The following is an 11330-nucleotide window of genomic DNA, read 5'->3' as shown; positions in this document are numbered from 1 at the left end:
TAATTTTTGAATTTTTAGTAGAGACGGGGTTTCTCCATGTTGGCCAGGCTGGTCTTGAAATCCTGGCCTCAAGTGATCCTCCCACCTCAGCCTCTCAAAGTTCTGGGATTACAGGCTTGAGCCACCATGCCCAGCCTTGAATTTATTTTGAAGGAATCCTTTAATGAAAGAAGCACAGGCGCCAGTGGGATTATGAAACACGAGTACCTCACTCATTCCAGGAAAAGGGTGACTAGGGGGTCTGAGCAGAAAAAACTTCCAGGAAGGATCCCAGGCCCTAGTCTAGGGCGGTCACCAGAGAGGCCAGGCGACCAGTCCAAGGTCGCATGGCTGGTGAGTCAGCGCTGGAGCCATCTTGGGTTCCCTCTCCCCTCCCCATCTCTGCTTGTGTTCCCACGCCCCAGGGTGGCCAAGGCTGCCCTCCCTCCCCTGGTCTCAGGGGTCACCAGGAATGGCCACTGTTCCATAACCAGGCTAGAGAGCAGGAAGAAGCACCCAGCTCTGAAAAGGCCTGGCCCTTCAGAGAAGGTCTCCTCTCCTCTTCCTCCTTATGGGTGTGTAAACAGACTCCTGAGGTGTGAAGATCCACCCACAACCCTTCTACTACCCCCACCCCGCCCTCCTCCCTCCACAGAGGTTCCCAGAAGACTTTCCCGGGACCCTTCTCAGAGAAAGGAAGAAGGAGGAGAGGAATAGGGGGAAAAAATGCACTCAATGATTTTTCTGGGGTGGAGAGTGGAGGGAACACAGAGATGGGGGAAATCAGGGCTTTGGTGCTGGAGGGCTGGAGGGCTGGAGAAGAGAGGGAGGCCTGGGATCTAGAAGGCCTAGTAGTCTTCCCACCCCATCACACTGCCGTAAAGCTACAGGAATGGAGGTGTTGGGGCCAGAATTTTTCTTTTTTTTTTTTTTTTTTTGAGACTGAGTTTCACTCTTGTTGCCCAGGCTGGAGTGCAATGGCGCGATCTCGGCTCACCGCAGCTTCCGCCTCCTGGGTTCCAGCAATTCTCCTGCCTCAGCCTCCCGAGTAGCTGGGATTACAGGCATGTGCCACCACGCTCTGCTAATCTTGTATTTTTAGTAGAGACAGGGTTTCTCCATGTTGGCCAGACTGGTCTCAAACTCCTGACCTCAGGCCTCGGCCTCCCAAAGTGCTGGGATTACAGGCGTGAGCCACTGTGCCTGGCCAATTTTTTTTTTTTTGAGACGGAGTCTCGCTCTGTCGCCCAGGCTGGAGTGCAGTGGTGCGATCTCAGCTCACTGAAAGCTCCGCCTCCTGGGTTCACGCCATTCTCCTGCCTCAGCCTCCCAAGTAGCTGGGACTACAGGTGCCCGCCACCACGCCCAGCTAATTTTTTGTATTTTTTTTAGTAGAGACGGGGTTTCATCGTGTTAGCCAGGATGGTCTCCATCTCCTGACCTCACGATCCGCCCACCTTGGCCTCCCAAAGTGCTGGGATTATAGGTGTCAGCCACCGCGCCTGGCCAATTTTTTTGTTTTGTTTTGACACAGTCTCACCCTGTCACCCAGGCTGGAGTGCATTGGCATGATCTTGGCTCACTACAACCTCTGCCTCCCGAGATCAAGTGATTCTCCTGTCTCAGCCTCTGGAGTAGCTGGGATTACAGGTGTGCGCCACCACGCCCAGCTAATTTTTTGTATTTTTAGTAGAGATGAGGTTTCATCGTGTGGGCCAGGCTTGTCTCGAACTCCTGACCTCACATGATCTGCCTACCTGTGCCTCCCAAAGTGCTGGGATTACAGGCATGAGCCACTGTGCCCAGCCTGGGGACAGAAATTTTATTTTATTTTATTTTTTTGAGACAGGGTCTTGTTGTGTTGCCCAGGCTGGAGTGCAGTGGAGCTCATGACTCACCACAGCTTCAACCTCCCAGGCTCAAACAATCTGTAAAATGGGAAGGGGGCTGGTCCCAAGTGGATGATGGACCTTAGGTAGTCCCGAGTTTCTGCATACCTTCAGTCTGGAAGGGACCCTGGGAAAGGTTGTTTTTATAGAATCCTGGCATTCTTAGCAATTCAGAATATCAGGGTTCACACACACATCAGCACCATCAGTACAGATGAGGAAACGCAGGTCCCTCAGTGCCAGGAGCTTGACAAAGGACACTCAAGAGAGTCAGAGTGGATAGCAACAAAGTCCAGAGCCCCCTGATTCTGTGTCCTGAATGTATGTTTCCTCCTACACACCACTCCTCTGTTCCTGTTTTCTTTTCTTTCTTTTTTTTTTTGTGAGACGGAGTCTCGCTCTGTTGCCAAGACTGGAGTGCAGTGGCATGATCTCGGCTCACTGCAACCTCCAACTCCCAGGTTCAAGTGATTCTCCTGCCTCAGCCTCCAGAGTACCTGGGATTACCAGTGCCTGCCACCATGCCCGGCTATATATATTTTTTTTTTTTAGTGGAGATGGGATTTCACCATGTTGGCCAGGTTGGTCTCAAACTCCTGACCTCAGGTGATCCACCCTCCTCAGCCTCCCAAAGTGCTGGGATTACAGGCGTGAGCCATGGCGGCCAGTCCTCTGTTCTTGTTTTCTTGTGTCCCTCTGCCTCCCAGAATCTCTCAATTACCCATCAGCACTCCATCATCCAGGAATTTCTCTCAACCCCTTCCTGACATTGTTTATATGATTTTACTCCCTGCTGGGTAAGAAAGGACAGTCTGGGACATGTCCTTAAACTTATTTCTGAACTAGCTCCCTGGGGACCCTACCTCCTAATGAAGGAAGTTTGGTTGCTTGAGAACGGGTATGGTTTTATTAGCCAAGATGCTAGGCTATCAACCTCTGCAGGAACCTTGTGCCACCCCCTGCCCCGCTCTGGGCCTCAGTTTCCTTGTCAGTTACTTGGGAAAGGGTTGGATTCGCTGCTTCTGGGGGTGAAATGCACCCTCAGGCTGGAGTTAGCAATAATAATGCAATTATTACCTGTATGGTAAGAAGGGTTATTTACTGAGTGCTTAGCTATATGAATGGCACCCTTCTAACCACTTCCCATGGTCCACTGTTTTACACTCAAGATTTGCATAGAAGCCTCACAACAACCCAAAGAGGCAAGTGCTATAAGGATTCCCATTTGGTAGACGGTAATACTTAAGTCCAGAGAGGTTATGCCACTCATCTAATATTACACAGCGAGGAAATGGCAGAGCTGGGATCTCAACCAAAGTCTGTATGACCACGTGGCTTCCTCTTAATCCCAATGAGAGCCCTAGCTTGCAGAGGAAGGTGTATTTGGGCCTCACAGGACTAATTAGGACTAATTAAGAGCCTCCTTTGGGTGGGGACGACAACTCGAAACGTGACATCACGAAGGAGCACAGTGACGTCTCCCAAGGCGGGCGCATCCGTTTAACTGCACCGCCCCCTGACCCGCCTCACTTCCGTGTATATTTGCATATTCAGCGAACGGACGTCGGTACGCCAGCGTCGACGGGGTGACGTCAGGATGCGCCTCTGCAGTTTCCCTCGAGCGTACGTACATACGTACTGACGCACGCATGGCCACGAGAGGGCGGGGAAGGAGTGAAGAGGTTAAGGCGCCCCGCCCAGTCAGCAGGGTTGCGCGTGCCCTGTGAGACCGCCAAGATGGTGGTGGGCGCGTTCCCTATGGCAAAGCTGCTATACTTGGGCATCCGGCAGGTCAGCAAGCCGCTTGCCAACCGTATTAAGGAGGCCGCCCGCCGAAGCGAGTTCTTCAAGACCTATATCTGCCTCCCGCCGGCTCAACGTGAGTCTGACCCGAATTCCCTCCAACCTTTTTCCGTTCTCCAACTCCTGTCCGGTGGTTGCTCAGGGGATGGACTTCTGTCTACGACCAATCACAGCCCGAACCGGCAAAGTCCAGTGGCCAATAGTGGGGGTTTCTGATAGGGGGCGTGCGGGTGGCCCAATGTGAGGGCGGGGCTTGGCGTAAGGGGCGGGTCAAGGCGCCACCGCGCGAGTAGGAAATGCCGTCCAATAGAGGAAGACAGCGCTTGGAGACTGATGCCCTGTTAAACCAATAGTGTGAGTGATGGGAGAAATTTGGACGGGGCTTTCCAGGATAGAGGAGCTAGGGGAGGGGCTGAGGAGAAACCGGACGGGGTCCTTTGCCCGGCCGTCCTTGGGCAACTTCATTTCAAAAGCGGCACCGTGTGCCTCATTTTCCCCACTGATCTGGGAGGTGCTTGTATATCCTCCGTTTAGGACGTCGACGTGCCTCAGTTTTACTGTAGGCAGTAAGTCTGGATTAGGGGCATGGTTCGGGGGTGAAGTCTGGGTTCTGGAGGCATGGCCTGGGAATCTGGAAAAGGACTTTGAACCAGAGAGGACAGTCATCTGTGTATTCATTAATGCGCTCATACGCCGTCCTTTCATTCGGTTGACAGACTGCGGCCTTTTTGCTCAGCACTGGGAGATACACTCCTGATCCATCACTGTCAACCCAGAATGGTCGGGAAAGTGGGAGCCTGGGAGCTCAGAGGAGCTGGCTGACCCAGGGACCTGAGGCCAGCAGGGCTGCCTAGAGGGGGCCGCCCGAGCTCAGATCTAAAGGGCATAGTAAGGTCTGGCGTGGTGGCTCACATCTGTAATACCAGCACTTTGGGGGCCGAGGCGGGTGGATCACATGAGGCCAGGAGTTCGAGACCAGCCTGGCCAACATAGTGAAACTCCGTCTGTACTAAAAATACAAGATTTAGCTGGGTGTGGTGGCACACGCCTGTAATCCCAGCTACTTGGGAGGCTGAGGCAGGGGAATCGCTTCAACCCGGTAGCTGGAGGCTGCAGTGAGCCTAGATTGTGCCATTGCACTCCAGCCTGGGCGACACAGCAAGACTGTGTCAAAAAATAATAAATAGAAATAAAGGGCATAGTAAACACCCAAAATATAAACTATTTTAAAAAGGTGATCTTGCCGGGCGCGGTGGCTCACGCCTGTAATCCCAGCACTTTGGGAGGCCGAGGTGGGCGGATCACGAGGTCAGGAGATGGAGACCATTCTGGCTAACACGGTGAAACCCCATCTCTACTAAAAATACAAAAAATTAGCCGGGCGTGGTGGCGGGCGCCTCTGGTCCCAGCTACTCAGGAGGCTGAGGCAGGAGAATGGCGTGAACCCGGGAGGCGGAGCTTGCAGTGAGCCGAGATCGTGCCACTGCACTCCAGCCTGGGTGACAGAGCAAGTCTCCGTCTCAAAAAAAAAAAAAAAAAGGTGATCTGTGTGCTACGTGGGACATAAAATAAGGGAATTTAGCATAATTGGTTGGGTCAGAGAATCACTGAAACCGCCTTTGCAAAATTATGACTGACACAGTGAAAGAGATCTAACTTAACTGACTCCACCTTGCTTCTAACCTCCAAGCTATCCTTGTTCATTCCTGGGCGAAGGCTGAACTAACTTTGGGAAAGATTTAGTTTATAGTTTAAACAAACATGGTAAGAGCCCTTTCCCAAAGCAGACCTCCTTCTTGTCTGGGGACTAGATTGCCTTTGTAGGACTAACATTAGCCACAAGATTAGAAATTATGGTTTAGGAGTCATGCAGCTGGAGGCTACAAGATTCTGACCCTCCCTAAACTACTCCTAAGATCAGTGCTTGAGATATTTCACAGACCCTGCACTTGATGGATCAGCTGACCTTACCCAGATCAATAAACTGGCCCATCTGATCTTGTGGCCCCCCAACCCAGGAACTGACTGAGCGCAAGAAGACAGCTCCGACGCTCCGACTCCCTATGATTTCATCTCTGACCAATCAGCACTCCTGGCTCACTGGCTTCCCCTCACCCATCAAGTTATCCTTAAAAACTCTGCTCCACCGAGATCGCGCCACTACACTCCAGCCTGGGCGACAGAGCGAGACTCCGTCTCAAAAAAAAAACAAAAAACAAAAAAAAACTCTGCTCCAGCTGGGCCCGTTGGCTCGCGCCTGTAATCCTAGCACTTTGGAAGGCTGAGCGGGGTGGATCACCTGAGGTCAGGAGTTTACGACCAGCGTGGCCAACATGTGGAAACCCCATCTCTACTAAAAATACAAAAGTTAGGCGGGCTTGGTGGCGGGCGCCTATAATCCCAGCTACTCGGGAGGCTGGGGCATGAGAATCACTTGAACCTGGGGATGGAGGTTGCAGTGAGCCAAGATCGCGTCACTTCACTCCAGCCCACGCAAGAGAGTGAAACTCCATCTCAAAAAAAAAAAAATAAATAAAATAAAAAAAAAATAAAATCTCCCTGAATGCTCAGGGAGACTGATTTGAGTAATAGTAAAACTCCTGGCTGGGCGCAGTGGCTCACGCCTGTAATTCCAGCACTTTGGGAGGCCGAGGTGGGTGGATCACGAGGTCAGGAGTTCGAGACCAGCCTGACCAACATGGTGAAACCCCGTCTCTACTAAAAATACAAAAATTAGCCGGGTGTGGTGGCTCACATCTGTAATCTCATCTACTCAGGAGGCTGAGGTGGGAGAATTGCTTGAACCTGGAAGGCAGAGGTTGCAGTGAGCCGAGATTGCACCACTGCCCTCCAGTCTGGGCAACAGAGCAAGACTGTCTCAAACGAACAAACAAAAAGCCTCTCGCACAGCCAGCTCTGCGTGAATTACTCTTTGTCTTGCAGTTCTCCTGTCTTGATGAATCAGCTCTGTCTAGGCAGCAGGCAAGGTGAACCCCTTGGGCGGTTACACACCATTCATCCCTCCATCCATTCATTACTTCCTTTAGCTAGTATTTTGTAACCTTCTGCCCTGTGCCAGGCCTTGTGCTGGCAATGCTGGCAAAACAGCAGGGACCAAGCCAACACCAATCTGTGCCCTCAAGGAATTCCTAGTCCTGCGGGGGACGGATGTATCCCCCAACAGTAGGCAGAGCTGAGATGGGGGAGCCCTCTGGGCACCTGATGTGGCATGGGGTTCAGGGAGGGCTTCCTGGCAGAGGAGACATCTGAACTGGGACCTGAAGGGTGAGGACAACATCGGGACGAGGAGCAAGGAAAGCACTGGGGCAAAGGGAGGAGCACACACAAAGCCCACATGGTTAAGGGAGTGCACCTTTTTTCCCCTCTGTAAGTTTGGATGCTTAAAGTCTGCTTTCCAGGGCCCAGAATCCTTGGTTGTTCGGTGTTTGGTGGGGTCTTTGTTGGGGCTGCAGCTCTTAGAATGGGAAAGTATTAGATTTCAGTTACTAAAGTTCTTTCCTCTTAACCATCTCATTTGAGCCCCACAACTGTTTTGTCCCCATGTCCGGAAAGAGGAATGACTTCCTCTGGTTTATAGAAGGGAAAATGGAGGCCTTGAGGGCAGAAGTTAATTGCTCAGGTCATACGCAGAGATTTGTGCCAGAGGCGAGACTTTGGACACTGAATTCCTAGACCCAGTTTGTTTCCTGTCTCTGCCTGTCTTCCAAACACTGTGACATTCTTAGCATTGTGGTTTAGAAAATGGCTTCTGGGGCCGGGCGCAGTGGCTCATGCCTGTAATCCCAGCATTTTGGAAGGCGGAGGTCGGTGGATCATGAGGTCAAGAGTTGAAGACCAGGCTGGCCAACATGGTGAAACCCTGTCTCTACTAAAAATACAAAATTAGGCAGGCGTGGTGGCACACACCTGTAGTCCCAGCTACTTGGGAGGCTGAGGCAGGAGAATTGCTTGAACCCGGGAGGCAGAGGTTGCAGTAAGCCGAGATCACGCCACTGTACTCCAGCCTGGGCGACAGATGGAGACTCTGTCTCAATAAATAAATAAATAAATAGGCTTCTGTGCCTGGCGCTGTGCCTCACACCTATAATCCCAGCACTTTGGGAGGCCAAGGCAGGCGGATCACCTGAGGTCGAGAGTTAGAGACCAGCCTGACCAACATGGAGAAACCCCGTCTCTACTAAAAATACAAAATTAGCCAGACATGGTGGCACGTGCCTGTAATCCCAGCTACTCGGGAGGCTGAGGCAGGAGAATCACTTGAACCCGGGAGGCGGGGGTTGCAGTGAGCCAAGATCGCGCCATTGCACTCCAGCCTGGGCAACAAAAGTGAAGCTCTGTCTCAAAAAAAAAAAAAAAAAGGCTGGGCCCAGTGGCTCACGCCTGTAATCCCAGCACTTTGGGAGGCCAAGGCAGGCAGATCACGATGTCAGGAGTTCAAGACCCGCCTGACCAACATGGTGAAACCCCTTCTCTACTAAAAATACAAAAATTAGCTGGGCATGGTGGCGTGCGCCTGTAACCCCAGCTACTTAGGAGGCTGAGGCAGAAGAATCACTTGAACGCGGGAGGCGGAGGTTGCAATGAGCTGAGATCGCGCCACTGCACTCCAGCCTGGGGGACAGAGCAAGACTGCATCTCAAAAAAAAAAAAAAAAAAAAAAAAACAAGAAAGAAAATGGCTTCTGGAGTCAGACTGACATAGGTTTGAATCCCTACCCAGACTGGTGACTTTGGGTACGTCATTTAGCCCCTGTTAGCTTCAATTTCCAATTCTGTACATTGGGTATTACATAATGGTCACATTAACTGGGCTCGTACTTTGTGCCACGGCTTGTCTTGAGCACCTCCCAGCCTCTGGCATTGGGTCCTCACCAATTATGATGAGGTAGATACTATTATTATTCTTATTTTGTGTATATACTATATATGCATTATGCTATAAATAATATTTATTGTGTTGTGAGGATTAAGTAAATGGATTTAAAATGTTAAGTCAGTGCGTGGCGTAGGGTCATGGCTGTCATGTAGATGTTATAGATACAACAGGCAGGAAAAAGCAAAACATCTTGCCCTCAGGTACCTTACATTCTTGTGGAGGAAGCCAGACAATAAATGAAATAAATAGTTGGCTGGGCCCAGTGGCTCATGCCTGTAATCCCAGCACTTTGGGAGGCTGAGGTGGGTGGATCACTTGAGGTCAGGAGTTTGAGACCAGCCTGGGCATCATGGCGAAACCCCATCTCTACTAAAAATACAAAAATTAGCCAGGCATGGTGGCAGGCGCATGTAATCCCAGTTACTCGGGAGGCTTAGGCAGGAGAATCACTTGAACCCAAGAGGCAGAGGTTGCAATGAGCCGAGATTGCACCACTGCACTCCAGCCTGGGCGACAGAGTGAGACTCCATCTCAAAAAATAGTTAAAAGATGAATTATATTAGATAGCAATAATTGCTCTAGGAAAAAAATCAGGGTTGTAGAACACGGAGTATTTAAAGGAAGGCTATAAGCCTAGATAGGATTGTCAGGGCGAACTCACTGAAAATATGCAAAGGAGGCAGAACGAGCAGCGTTGGCATCTGGGGGAAGAGACGTTCCAGCCCAGAGGATCCCGCATACACACAGGACCTGAGGCACGAGCATGCCTGGCACACAGGACAGAGGAAACTGATGACGGGAAAGGGGGACAGTTTGTATGGGGCCTGTGGGTCACTGCAAATGCCTTGGCTTTACTCTGAGTGGAACAGGACTTACTGGAGGGTTCTGTGCAGCAGAGGGACAATATCAGAGTTCTGTTTTATTTTATTATTATTATTAGTTTTTGAGACAGATTCTCACTCTGACACCCAGGCTGGAGTGCAATGTCGTGATCTCGGCTCACTGCAACCTCTGCCTCCTGGGTTCAAGCGATTCTCCTGCTTCAGCCTCTCAAGTAGCTGGGATTACAGGTGCGTGCTACTGTGCCTGGCTAATTTTTGTGTTTTTAGTAGAGACTGGGTTTTGCCATGTCAGCCAGGCTGGTCTCGAACTCCTAGTCTCAAGTGATCCGCCTGCCTTGGCCTCCCAAAGTGCTGGGATTATAGGTGTGAGCTACTGTGTGCCTGGCCCACAGTTCTATCCATTTATTTATTTGTTTATTTATTTATTTATTTTTGAGATGGAGTCTCACTCTGTCACCCAGGCTGAAGTGCAGTGGCGTGATCTCTGCTCACTGCAACTCTGCCTCCCGGGTTCAAGCAATTCTCTGCCTCAGCCTCCCAGGTAGCTGGGATTACAGGTGCCTGCCACCACGCCCGACTAATTTTTCTATTTTTAGTAGAGACAGTGTTTCACCATGTTGGCCAGGCTGGTCTTAAACTCCTAACCTCGTGATCTGCCCGCCTTGGCCTCCCAAAGTTCTGAGATTAAGTCGTGAGCCACTGCGCCCAGCCTGGAGATATTTTTTACCCAACTTCTTTTTATATTTTCAAGCCCTCAGAAAAGTTGAAAGAATAATATAATCATCTGTTTACCCTATACCACCTAATTCATCATTTATGAACTTTAAGTTTGCTTTGTTTTTGCTCTCATCTGTGTGTATGTGTATATCTATGTATATATACACACGTGTGTTTTTTTGTTTTTTTTTGAGACGGAGTCTTGCTCTGTCACCCAGGCTGGAGTGCAGTGGCACAATCTCGGCTCACTGCAAGCTCCGCCTCCTGGGTTCACACCATTCTCCTGCCTCAGCCTCCCCAGCAGCTGGGACTGCAGGCGCCCGCCGCCACACCCGGCTAATTTTTTTGTAGAGATGGGGTTTCACTGTGTTAGCCAGGATGGTCTCGATCTTCTGACCTCGTGATCTGCCTGCCTCGGCCTCCCAAAGTGCTGGGATTACAGGCGTGAGCCACCACACCCGGCCACAGGTGAATTTTTTAACTATTTAAAAATGAATTGTGGACGTGACACTTCACTCCTAAATATTTCAACCTGTATCTCCTAAGAACAAAGACATTGCCCTGTGTAACACAGTACCAATATCACACCTGAGAAATTTAACATTGATAATCATATTGATAACAATATTATTGAATATATGGCTCTTCAGTTATACCCCGAAATGTCCTTTTTAGCTGTTTATTATTATTTTACATCTAGGATCTGCCCAGGGATCATGTACTGCATTTAATGTCTTGCCTTTTTAATTTCCTTTAATCTACAACAGGGTTTGGCAATCCGGCTCACTGCCTGACTTTGTAAATAAAGTTTTATGGTAACACAGCCACGCCCATTTGTTTATGTATTGTCTGTGGCTGTAGAATTGAGTTTGTATGGCCTACAAAATCTAAACTATTATTTATTTATTTATTCTTTTTTTTTTTTTTTTTTTTTTTTTTGAGATGGAGTCTCGCTCTGTCGCCCAGGCTGGAGTGCAGTGGCGCAATCTCGGCTCACTGCAAGCTCCGCCTCCCGGGTTCACGCCATTCTCCTGCCTCAGCCTCTCCGAGTAGCTGGGACTACAGGCGCCTGCCACCACGCCTGGCTAATTTTTTTGTATTTTTAGTAGAGACGGGGTTTCACCGTGGTCTCGATCTCCTGACCTCGTGATCCGCCCACCTCGGCCTCCCAAAGTGCTGGGATTACAAGCGTGAGCCACCGCGC

General features: G+C 50.3%; 1 protein-coding gene across 2 annotated transcripts in view; it reads left to right on the top strand.

Moving 5' to 3' along the window:
* Positions 1 to 3474: 3474 nt before the first annotated feature.
* OPA3 (outer mitochondrial membrane lipid metabolism regulator OPA3) overlaps positions 3475 to 11330 on the top strand; it is a 49833-nt gene continuing 41977 nt past the window's right edge. For both annotated transcript variants that reach the window (XM_003277587.4, XM_003277586.4), the window contains exon 1: positions 3475 to 3747. In XM_003277587.4, coding sequence (XP_003277635.2) covers positions 3606 to 3747 — 142 coding nt within the window. In that variant the 5' untranslated portion in view covers positions 3475 to 3605. The remainder of the gene's footprint in view (positions 3748 to 11330) is intronic.

The sequence above is a fragment of the Nomascus leucogenys genome, chromosome 17 (genome assembly GCF_006542625.1).
Source record: "Nomascus leucogenys isolate Asia chromosome 17, Asia_NLE_v1, whole genome shotgun sequence".
In the NCBI taxonomy this organism is placed as follows: Eukaryota; Metazoa; Chordata; class Mammalia; order Primates; family Hylobatidae; genus Nomascus; species Nomascus leucogenys.
This window is presented reverse-complemented; position numbering and strand designations above follow the sequence as displayed.